Source organism: Polyodon spathula, chromosome 1 (assembly GCF_017654505.1).
Source record: "Polyodon spathula isolate WHYD16114869_AA chromosome 1, ASM1765450v1, whole genome shotgun sequence".
Taxonomy (NCBI): domain Eukaryota; kingdom Metazoa; phylum Chordata; class Actinopteri; order Acipenseriformes; family Polyodontidae; genus Polyodon; species Polyodon spathula.
This window is the reverse complement of record NC_054534.1, coordinates 67,666,835-67,679,594: the sequence shown is the minus strand read 5'-3', so window position 1 is coordinate 67,679,594 and position 12,760 is coordinate 67,666,835. Positions and strand designations below refer to the sequence as shown.

General features: G+C 37.1%; 1 protein-coding gene across 3 annotated transcripts in view; it reads left to right on the top strand.

The window, feature by feature from the left end:
- The window catches only part of lrba (LPS responsive beige-like anchor protein), a 283,887-nt gene that overhangs the window by 71,594 nt on the left and 199,533 nt on the right, over positions 1-12,760 (top strand). For all 3 annotated transcript variants that reach the window (XM_041260260.1, XM_041260269.1, XM_041260252.1), the window contains exons 23-27: positions 2,415-3,455; positions 3,849-4,018; positions 8,935-9,088; positions 9,499-9,679; positions 10,814-10,944. In XM_041260260.1, the coding sequence (XP_041116194.1) occupies positions 2,415-3,455; positions 3,849-4,018; positions 8,935-9,088; positions 9,499-9,679; positions 10,814-10,944 (1,677 nt within the window). The remainder of the gene's footprint in view (positions 1-2,414; positions 3,456-3,848; positions 4,019-8,934; positions 9,089-9,498; positions 9,680-10,813; positions 10,945-12,760) is intronic.

Sequence of the window (12,760 nt, the reverse complement as noted above, 5' to 3'; positions counted from 1 at the left end):
TCATATTTATTAAACTAATCTTAAGACAGCTCAATGTTATATGCCAAGTACCTGCTCTGGTAATTGGTAAATGTTGAATGTCAAATTAAGTTAAAATAAATGACATGGCAAATACTGTAGTTAGCTTGAAAAAGTCTTTAACTAGCAGTGCATTTAGAAGCTTTCTTTGCAGAGCAAACAGCTATGGATTAGCAATCAAATGATTTGGAAGATTAATGATACCCTTGTTGCAAGCTATTTTAGAACAATACCTGCTAATTAATTGCAAATTATCAGGCTTTCTGTTACAAATGCAAATGCCTTTAGGAAGAAACTGTAAATTGCACACGGGTAACTTTTCCTATCCCAATTTGACTTTCTGTCTTTGCAGTACCTCTGATTAATGTACCACTTACTCATGTTGAAAAGTACAAAATCTGTAAAGCAGGATGGGTATCAGACTCAAGTTTTAGCAAAGACAAATGAGGCAGTAATGTTATTGGACTTTGTGAGGATTGATCCAAGACCAGTAGTATCATTTTCTTTTTTTTTCCTCTGTCTAAAATAGTTCAGGGGATGAAAATAACTCAACTGATTGTGCTACTACTAAGAAACACAACAAACAGCTTCAACCCAGTGATATAGAATTATAAGATTGTATATATTTTGTGTTTTCCCCCTTTATCCGTGTTTATTACGGATGTGTTTATAAATGAGTATATGTTACAAGCTCCCTTTTGATGCAATACCAAGCATCGCCTTCAAAGCCGCCATTAACTGATACAGCTTTCTAGTGTGAAACGAATACTGATTAAATAAGTTACACGTTATGAAGGCACATTTGTCTTGTCCAAATTGCAGACTTCTCAAGCCAGCATTATTTAAAAAAAAAAAAAAAAGTATAAATCTACGTCCTAGTTTTCACGTAAATCGAATCTGTGCTCATTCTACTGCTTGTGTTCACTGTTCAGGCGACAAAAAAAACGTAATCTGGCTGTTCCAGCGTTTTCACTCTGTATAAAAGTTGCACACTACATTGAATATTCCTAACTTGGAATAAAATAATAAAACTCTTCTGAAACCACAGTAGTATAAAATATGTGCTTCAGTGTTTCCAGGGATATAGGAATATACTTATTATTTCCATACCGTTTTTGGAGAGATTAGCTGCATATAGTAATAGAAGTTTATGTGAAACAATGAGAGGCTAGATTTGTAGCTTGATTTGTGATCTGTATCATTGTGTGAGTGATCGATTTCAGCTCAATGTTGTTATATGGGTTTATTCAGCCAGATTTAATGTCTCACAAGACTATATGCAAAAGGAAATTCTATTTACACTACTTCAGGGAATGTGTACAGTCTGTTCTTGACGCTGTCATATTTAGCATATATGCTATAAATCCTATTGATTGTGCACCACCAGTCCTGTTTAATTGAGGCAGCACAGCCCGCTAGAAGTGGTAAATAACATCCTCATCTTTGTATTCCAATGTTTTTTATATGCACATCGATTGAAGTTTGGTGAGTAATAAGTTGCGTTAGTAATGTTTAGGATAGATTAATAACAGTCAGGGACCAGCACTGGCATTTACATTTACTGGATCTGAGGACGACCCAAGCCCCACGCATTATTTGTCAGGAGGTTTGGTCAAACAAAACTCTTAAACCTGCAAAACTGAGATGCCGTTTATCTACAAAGCGTTCAGAATGTGTGAAAAAAAAAATAAAAAATTAAACAATAGAAACAGGAACTTTGCCATCAGCAACTTTCAATGTGCAAAATAGCAACATTTCCTGGCTGAGCTCGTAGCGAAGATTAAAGCCCAAGAGTCTCATTGTTAGCTAAGTTATATTAAAACGGTACTTTCTACATGTACTTATACATATACACATAAAAATATGTTAAATGCTGATGTGAAAAATTGCGTGGCAAGTGGTCTGCAGGAAAAATCCAAACACCAACGTGGTCCCTAAATTGAACAAGGTTGGGAACCACTGGCCTCGAACAAAGAACTAGGGTCGAATGGAAGTCTTTAAAATCTTAAAAGGAATTAATAATCCTAACCAGTACTTTAAGCACAGTACAGAAACAGAACCAGGTGACACAGCTGGAAATTAAGTGGTGATAGACTTGGGATAGAGGGAAGGAGACACTTCGTCACACAGCGAGTGATTAGGGTATGGAATGGGTTAATTAGTCCTATTGAGGTAGAATCTCTTTATAAAGTTTTGGAGATCAGTCAGCGACTAGGAAACAGATGAGCTTAGTTAAGCCGAGTGGCCTCCCCTTGTTTGTAAATTTTCATGTTTTTTATTTTAGTTTTTTCACAATTACTGAAAGTGTTGTCGTTTTTTTGATTGTTTGACACTTCTTAAACTTCATTTTTTTTTTTTTTTTTTTTAATTAAATTTGATTTCATTTGAATTTTTAGGTTACTTTTGAACAACACAAAGAGAGCCTTGCTCAGATGTTCAGAGACTATCAAAGACAAGGGGGTGAAGCTTCTGCTCTAGGCAACATAGGCCTCATCAGAACCATTTCTGGTGTCAGCAGCGATGCAGAAGCTGTGAACAAGGTAGAAGAGCAGATGAGTACCTCCTATTCTCCCGAAGCAGTTCAGGGCCAGAATGTGGAAGTGGTAACTTCCTCAGAGACTAAGCTTAAGACTCAAGACAAAGAACATGCTCCCTTGGCCTCTGAACCAAAAGCTGAGGAAGAGAAAATGGAAGAGCCAGTAGTTACTGATGTATTTACTTTAGTGACTGATTCATCTCCGGCTGCAGAAGAGAAGGTTTCTACAGAGCAGGTGGAATGTGAGAAGGGTACTGATAAACCCATGGCTGAAACAGTGGAAGAATCTGTGGGGGATCCCAAGAACCTGGTGGAGCTTACACCTAAAGACAACCCTGTAGATCAAACCAGCTCAGCAAAGACCTTCTTGGAGCAGGTTACATCAGATGCGTCTAAGAAACTGGAGGACAAAGTCGCTGGAACAGAGAACATGGAACAGAAAGGAGTAAGCAGTGATGTTGCTTCTGCAAATGAGCAAATCAAGGCTGATAATGAAAATCACAAAGACTCTTCCCTAGCTGCAGAGGAGCAGGTCACAACAGGCAAAGTAGATGACACATCTCAACTCAAAGATGAGGAAAAGCCTGAAGACATGTTGACTCAACCGAAACCTGTGTCTGATGCCTCTGGGTCTGAACTTCATGAAAGTGTGGAGAAGGTACATACACAGGCAGAGGCAGAAGTGAATGATCAGTCCATTAAGGAGGTGGAAGAGAAGAGAGATGATGCAGATCAAGGTCTTGCTGAGAGCTCCACCTCCACCGCCACCGCCCCTACAACCACTGCTACCACCAGGACCAAAGAGATCAAGATAGCGAGACTGGATGTCTCAAGTGTGGCATCTGACACTGAAAGACTGGAGCTGAAAGCAAGCACAAGCCAAGAGCCAACTTCACCATCGGTAAGTTTCATGACCGGTCTGCTAATTTTATTTATTCAAGTGAGAATTCAATTTGGTCTTTCTGAAACTGCCAAGTTTTCTTTTTGTAACAAATAGAGTAAAACTGTAGATATGATTGACAGCTATTCTTTTGCACAGCTAACCCACCAGACAAGCAAAAACAGGACATGCAAAGAACCTGATCATCATCTTGTATTTCACTTTAATAATAATGATATAAAACAGGTTTATCATTCCTGTAATACATTGTATAAAACACTCGAACTGTACTTTGCACACATTGATTATGATATTCATGAATTTGAATGTAACTTTTTTAATTTGGATAACATGTAGCGGGACAACTGGGTTGCCTGTTCCTGGTTTTGATTTGTATTTGCTCTGTTTTCAAAGGAGTCTGGTCAAGGACAACAAGAAGGCTCTGGTTCTGGTGGGCAGGGGAGAGATTCTTCGGCAAGGTCCACAATGTTCCGCGTCCCTGAATTCAGGTGGTCTCACATGCACCAGCGCTTACTCACCGATCTGCTGTTCTCCATTGAGACTGATGTGCAAATGTGGAGGAGGTGAGCAGCTTTGAACAGGGCTACTCTGTGGCTCCAGTGGATTGTTTTAAGTTCAAATCTAAATGTACCTTATCCATAAATAATAGTCATTAGGTCTATAAAATAGTAAGGGGAATCTTAGGAAAAAAAAAAAAACTATTGCTAAATATATCAACAATGCAGCTACAGTTAGTCCAGCAATTGATAAGTGACAAAATGTTGCTCCTGATTTTCTTTAAACTAAAAAAAGTAAAACTGCTTTGCAGAAAAATAAGATGTATACGGTTAAGAAGGCTGGTGATTTGCAATTTCAGTTCTTATAAAATATTACTGTACTGTAATAGGGATGGGACGGTGTAACATTTGCACGTTATGATAACCGTTAAAAAAAAAACAGTGGTAACCTTAATATCATGGTATACAGTACATCATGCAAGTTATAAAATAAAGGCTTAAATGAAGAAAGACTAATGTAAAGCACTTAAATTACTGTAACTCACAAAAATAAAACCAACAAATCACACTTCCTTTCATGATTTAAACATTTGGTATTAGTATTTTACTAAAGTTGTACACTCTCAATGTTATACTACAACAGTATTCAGGTCTATTATTTGCTCAAAATGATGTGGTGCTGTAGTTTGTTAAAACATTTCAACGCATAACATTAAATTAAATAAAAATAAATAAATACATTGTTTAGCTGATGTTAAGTAGAATTGGGAAATTATCAGTCTTATTGCTTAAAACAAATATGTACCACAGGTTATTATTTAAGAGCAGAGACGAGTTGTTTATTTTTTCAACCAGATAAATAAAATATGTATCGAAAAAAAAAGTATTTTAATACCAAAACGTGTTAATGGATTTAAATTTAGTTTGTAAAAAAAAAAAGAAAAGAATTCTTATCTTACCTAAGAAAATTGGAATGCTGTTATAACCTGTTTAAACAAACCTACGTTGATAATAAGTAGGCTATACTATTTTTAATTGAGACGTTGGTAGTGTTATTATAGCGCAGATTTCCGCAGTTCTGCACAGCGCTGCAAAGAATCTAGGAGATTCGCTGTAGACGTCACTCACCACCCACAGAAATCTGTGCAGATTCTGCATAGCCTAGCGCAGCTTTGAAATGTTACTGCGGGAGGCTGGCTGCGGCTGTGAACCAAAGGGACGATGCAAAGATCACGAGTGTCCTGCTAATCGTAATGCAAATAACCACTAAAACTACTGCTGCCATCTTGTTAGCGGAGGCGAACAACATTTTATCATTATACAATGAAGCAGTGAACAGCCTTGTCCATGCTATATTAAATAAATAAAGCAATTATTTAAACAAACATAATGTACTAAGTGATGTATAATTTTACAATAAAGTTAATGTTAATCAATTATATTAAACTGTCTGTTGATAATCCAGACAAATGTAAATATAGCACTTTGAAAATGTGTTCTGCGCTGCAAGGTTTGGAGAAGGCGTTTCTCTAAAAACTGCTTGTGACGTCAGAAAGACAGCACACACTAGCAGCCGGCGCAGCAAGCTCTGGGTAACTGACGCAACAATTGAAACGTGTATTCTGTGTTGTGGACAGTTTCCTTCAAAACCATTATCAAAATACAGTATCAGTTCACGAAACGACACTTTGCTAAGGCTGCAAGTACCATCACTTGATTTAGAATAAGCATGTTTGCAGTTGAAAAATGCATTAACTGTTGTATAAAGAAATTACGATAATCACGGTTTAGAATATCAGGAAGGGTATTAATACCGTAATGTACCTAAACCGCGGTAATCCAAAAAAAAAAGTATACCGACCCATCCCTAACTGGTAACAAACTGCATTTTGCTACAGTCCTGAGTATTTATTGTTTCTTTTGAGGCTTCATTTAATTTAATTATTTTACTTCAATAAGAAAACACAGAACCATCAGTTCGTAATGGATTTCATTTAAATGTACAGTAAATGGTAAAAAAAATGCACATTCACATAATACCCCTCTTTCCTTTCAATAATTAAATAGATATCATTGTTTTTGTTCAATGTTGTATGTATATTGCAGACAGTCTACGGTATTCGTGCATTGTCTCTTCATGTCTAGATGCAATTTTAGCCTACCTAAACAGAAATCATTATCAACGTACCTTTAAAAAATGCTGTGTTCATTTTAGCAGATCATAGATTTTACAATCTCATGTCTTTCAGTTTCCATTTTATTAAAGGAATGTATTGAATGCGTACACGTTCCTGACACCATGCTCATGGCCATTTATGTCAGTTCACAATCCATGTCTCGGTTAACTGTACAAGTATCACCACTCTACAGTAAAGCTGGATGTACAGTACCAGTCAAAAGTTTGAGTACACCTGCTTGAAACCAGGTTTTTCATGATTATCTATGCTTTTAACTGTATAAACTTGTCTATAAACACTTAATATTTAATTATATGATAAGTGTACATGTATAAGCTGATCATAAGTGAGTTGCATTCAAAAATTAAATTTTTAAATGAAAATGTAAATCTTGTCAATTTCAGTGAAACAGTCACCCAAAGCAAGGGAATTTCAGTCTGAAGCCTAAGTCAGTTGAATGTCTGAATTATGTATAACACGGTGTTAGAACACTGGCATAAGTATAAAAGTGTCTCTCTTAGATGTTCTCTGAGTTAACTAGCATGTTACCTAATTAACCTTTTGTCACCAATTATTGTTAATAGGTGAAGGTCCATGATTACTATAAATATAGGTAGCATAGGCACAAGTTTGTCATTCCTGAATGTAAGGGAGTAGAAAATGGCAAAATGCGCTCAGTTAAGCAAAGAAAAAAGACTGTAAAAAGTCTGTAATTTACTTTTAAGAAATGAAGGTCAATCTGTAAGACAAATCTCAAGAACTTAGCAAGTGTCTGTAACTGCTGTGGCCAAGACCATCAAACGATTTGAAGAAACTGGCACTCATGAGGACCAAACAAGGTCAGGCAGGCCAAGGGTGACCTCAGAATCAGAGAACAAGTTTATTAGTCACAAGTCTGCGAAACCGGTGATTAACTGCCCCTGAAATACAAGCTCAGCTAAATGCTACTAGAAGTACAGATGTTTCAACATCAACTGTTCAGAGGAGATTGCGTGAAGCTGGCCTAACTGGAAGAATTGCTGCAAAGAAACCATTGTTAAGAGTGCAGAATAAGAGGAAGAGACTTGCCTGGGCCAAAAAACACAGAAACTAGGCGTTTGTGGAGGGGAAGTCGGTCTTATGGACTGATGAGTCAAAATTTGAAATATTTGGGTCCAATCGCCGAGTATCTGTAAGACTCAGAGAGGGTGAGCGCATGAGTTCTGCATGTGTGGTTCTGGAGGAGGCAGTGTCATGGTCGGGGGTTGCTTTGCTGGTGACAGAGTTGGTGATCTTTACCAAGTCCATGGCAAGCTCAACCAGCATGGCTATCGTAGCATACTTCAGAGGCATACCATTCCATCAGGATTACGGCCAGTTGGGCAGTCCTTCATTCTTCAGCAAGATAATGACCCGAAACACACCTCAAAGTTGTGCAAGAACAATCTGGAGAAGAAAGAAAGTGAAGGACAACTCAGTCTAATGACCTGGCCTGCCCAGTCTCCAGACCTCAATCTCATAGAACTTGTATGGGACGATCTGGACAGAAGAGTCAAAGCAAAGCTACCCACAAGTGCCCTACATCTCTGGGAATTGCTGCAGAAGAGCTGGGAAGACATGTCGGGTGATTTCCTGATGAAACTTGTTAACCGAATGCCTTGTGTTTGTGAGGCTGTTATTAAGGCAAAAGGTGGCTATTTTGAGGAATCCAAGATTTAGAGACAATTTTCAATTTTCTTGAACATTGCTTTGATACTCCTTATGTTTTGTTTTGTATATTGTAACATGTGTTTTCATTTTAAAGTATTTACAGAAACGTATACGACGTAAAACATTGTCACTTATGAAAAAACCTAGTTTCCAGCAAGTGTACTCAAACTTTTGACTGGTACTGTACACTTAAAATATTACACTTAAACAGTTTAAATTGAGTGATGCAGCATTGGTAATGGTTTTGGATTTTGGAGTTGACTAAACTTAGGTGGGATGTACACTTCAACGATATACACAAGTCGGGTAAACTTATTCAGAAATATCTATTACACTAAATTGTTCCTTGTAATAAAAGCTCCCGATTCAGACCACTGTCTGTCAGTTCATTACCGTCTGAGGCCGTTAGGAGGCTGTGTGTTCCAGTGGGTGAAGAAACAGGCTTGTAACCAGGAGGTCCCAGGTTCAAGTCCCAGCTCAGCCACTGACTCATTGTGTGACCCTGAGCAAGTCACTTAACATCCTTGTGCTCCGTCTTTCGAGTGAGACATTGTTGCAAGTGACTCTGCAACTGATGCATGGTTCACACCCCCTAGTCTTGTATTTTGTAAAGCGCTTTGTGATGGTGGTCCACTATGAAAGGCGCTATATAAAAATAGATTTATTTATTTATATGGAGATAATATGAATGTAATGGAGGGGTTCCTCTGTACTATTATGTTATCTGTTTTGTAGTGAACAGACATGCTTAATGTACGTATTGAGTACCCGAGTAGAGCTTTTCACCAATGTGTTGATACAACATCCTATCTCTTCTTAATTTCTAATTGTATATTGATGTTACTCGTTCTATGTCGTTGAGATGCAGAATGTCTGATAAATGGAGTCTGGGAAAGGTTAATGTATCCGTATTAAATGCATTGCTCAAAGATAACATGTTTAATGCTTAACCCTGTCATAATACCAGCATCATTAGAAGTTTTAGCAAGACATACAGTATGATCTTTTATTTTGTTATTTTAATTACTGTACTATTGGAGCTACTGGTAATGTTTAGTAAGCTGTAGAAAAACTTGACACTTCTGTGATTGACCAACACTGCAGTTTTATTTTCAGTCATTCCACAAAGACGGTGATGGATTTTGTTAACAGCAGCGAAAATGTCATCTTCGTGCACAACACTATTCATCTGATCTCACAAGTGGTAGACAACATCATCATGGCTTGCGGTGGAATCTTGCCTCTGTTGTCTGCAGCCACCTCTGCTACGGTAAGTTGTCCAAATCCTCAGTGATTTTTATCCAGCTGTGATTTGGAATTTCTGTGTTTTTGGTGGATTGACTTTACAAGCCTACCATGCCTCCCCACCCCTGCTACATCACCCCCATGAAATAGTGAGCATACACAAAACCAATCTATCTTGGATTAAGCCATTGCTCTCTCTCATAATACAACTCTGATTTCATCCTCTAAATTGATAGCGCTGCTTTGTGCTACTGCCAGCTTCATTCCCGCTGTTTCTCATTTATGTCCAGCGTTATGAGAAAATGTAGCTGTTAGATGTATTGCTGCTGTTATGCTGTAGAAGAGGGAGGGCATAACTCTGTCAATTTTTTTTTTTTTCTCTGGCGATAATGTCTAATCTCTTGTACCAATCAGGCTCCTTTGTTTTTTTTGCAGCATGAATTAGAGAACATCGAGCCAACTCAGGGTCTTTCCATTGAGGCTTCTGTAACCTTCCTCCAGAGACTGATTAGCCTTGTAGATGTGCTGATTTTTGCTAGCTCTCTTAGCTTCACCGAGATTGAGGCGGAAAAGAACATCTCATCAGGAGGGATTCTGAGACAGTGCCTCAGATTGGGTAAAAGCATTTACAACACAGTTCTTCACTGTGCTTCCATTTTCAAAAAAAATCTGAAATTGAATAGCTCAGGAGCCTTGTTACTCTTTTTTTTTTTTTTCTAATGTTCTTGTTGTTATAACCCACCGTCAGCATTAAAATGAAGTAGAGTAGTTTATATTGGATATTTCTAATGGTCTGGACTTAGCCCTGGGCCTGTTGTATTATATCCCATTACATTAGATCAACAATGACAGTCTTGAGGTTTCAGGTCTGAATAAAAGTTAAACCCCTACATTCATTTTTTTTATTTAATTTTTTTCTCATTTCCTCATGTCAACTACAGTATGAATAACAATCTGTTTAATAAACAAGTAGACCCGAATGCTTTCATTTGTGTAATGGTGTACATAGTTTTTTTTTTTTTTTTAGTGCACGTTATGAAAAAGGAAGTCAATGGAATGGTGCCAAGTATACTTGTGTGTTAAATGGAAGCCATGTTGCTTTTAAATTTATACTAGGTCATTACAAAACTGAGATATAGTGAAATGGATGTCTGGCCCTCGTCTGCTTTTAGAAGCATGGTTTTATGAAATTAATATTTTATGAGCTATGCTCTCCCTTGTGCTGCTGTGTAATCTGATTTCTAGGTTGTAACAAGGTTTCTCTAACTTCTCTTTATAAATGGATATATGAATGCTCTAATAGAAAAAGCTAGTCCATTCCAAGTAGAATAATTCCCATAATCTAAACGTTTCAGAGTTTACATTTGTCACTTGAGACAGGAGAGAAAAACCCTTGTGCTTTAAAAATGGCATGCAATACATCAGATTAAGCACTCGAACCGCCGTTGCTATGGCAATAAACTACAAGAAGCGATTTAAATACATAAAGGATACATGGCATACAGAGCCGCCATCACCTTTTTATCGTATTCAATTATTGAAATTCCAAACTGCTGATATTGGTGAGGAATGCCATTGCTGCTGTTTCTAAAACAAAAGCAAATCATTTCATGATAAGACATGACCATAGCCGTATTGTTTTTGTTGTTTTTTAATTCTTTCATTTATGATTTCGTGTTATTTTGACCAAACTGTTTTCATATTGTAAAGAATAGAACAGAATTGTTAATGGCTCCTCTCTGTTTGACAGTGTGTGCAGTAGCTGTAAGAAACTGTTTGGAATGCCAGCAGCACACCCGTTTCAAGCCTGTTGTGGAAAATGCCAGGGGACAAAAAGCTATGCAAAGCTTAATGGGAACTGGAAAATCGGCCCCAGGACAGGCAAGTCTAATCTTACATGAATAGATTGTCTGGAAAATGCAGTAAATCAAAAGTTTTTAGAACATCAAGGTTTCTAGATGGGTAATTACATGGTGTTTTGTAAATCTGCAAACCTTGTACTACTGTACTAATTTTAGATTAAAAAAAAAAAAAAAAAATGTTCCCTGTTGCAGTGTGTCCACTGCTTAATTAGAAAGTTAATGCACTAGACTTACTACGCAAGGCATTAAACCAGTGACACTGAAAAGAACTTAGTTATGTGCAAGAGCAGTGGCCCTCGAGATCCATTCCAGTCCTTGTCCTTATTTCAACCAGGCCCTAAATTAGTTTAATTAATAGCTTCAATTAACTATGTTAAAACCTGCTTGGAGTAAAAACCTGGACTGTGTTGTATCTCAACGTCCAGAGTTGAATATCATTGTGCTGGAGTATACAGATTTTCAAGGATCACATAGCTTCTTCCTAGCACCATATCACTTTCAGTAATAAAGATACATTTTCTATAGTTTAGCCAAATGCTGACCACGTGTGTGACACAGTGCTAGGAAGAGCAAATTAGGCTTAAGCTATAGTGGAACTTGAAAAGTCTGTGTATGTTCATATTAAGAAAAACAACAAAACATATCTTCAGCACAAATATAATATTGCTAGTGCTGACAAGAGGTCAGAAAATTGATTTTAAAGCTGTGGTTACTGCTCCATTAATCATACTTCTTTAAACACTTTTAATTGTTTAATCCAAAACGTATTTTAAATGGAATTGCCTTTGGGACAGTTAAACAGTCACCTTCTTTGACCACTTACAGTAAGCCCAGAATAGGGTTCTGGGACCTTTTTTCTCTGAATTGCTCATTTCTACAGCAAAAGTGAACTGAGAAAAATACGATCATTGATTAGGTTCTATAGCTTGTTTTAATGGGATTGATGCACTTGGTGAATTGTAAGTACTGTCCTTTTAAGGCATGCATTTTAGGAAGAATGTTTTTTTCTTGAGGAGAGGAAGTTTATGAAAGAGACAAAATCCCTTTATTTTCTAAATGTGCAACCTTTAATTTCATCAGTTCATATCAGATTGTATTCTCTGCACTCCTTAATGTATTAACCCAATTCTGAGCCCTCTCCATTAAAAATCAGTTTGCCTTTCTGATAGCTTGCTGTCATCTTTATGCATTCTTAGCTCAGCAAATGTCAGATAACCTTATATAAAAAAGACACTTGCACAGAATTGTTAATGACCCTGTAATAGAACAGGTATAAGGGATTAAACTACAAAACCTACCCACTCATTCACCTTTGAAACTAGGAGGAGAAAAATACAGCGTCACTTTTTCATGTCATCAATTCTCAGCAAAACGAACTTGGATTAGATCAGTGTGCTTATACTACGCATTTTTTTACATGATCCTGGGCAAATTTAGTAGTCGCTTGTTGTAAATTTATTCAGAATTTAATGTTGGTGTGAAATATTTGAGCCCTCCCAGGGAAGAAACGAATAAAACGAATCGCTGTAGTTACAGCAAAGTGTAAAGAATATTGGGAATTGTATTAACTTGCATCCAGATTAGTGTCTCTCTAGTGTATTTTAGTGCTGTTATGAGACTACAGGTCCTATGATGCACTTTGCCATAGTGCTCGCACATCATGTTCTTACAGACAAAAACAGTGGATAATGCACCACCATATAGAAAAAGGAAGATTTAAACATTACTGTGAACACTATTGGAATACAGTAATCCAGGCTATGAACACCAAACTGAATGCAAGTTGTCTGTGTTTCCGATTTGCACAATACCTCAATTTAAAATACCCTTGAATA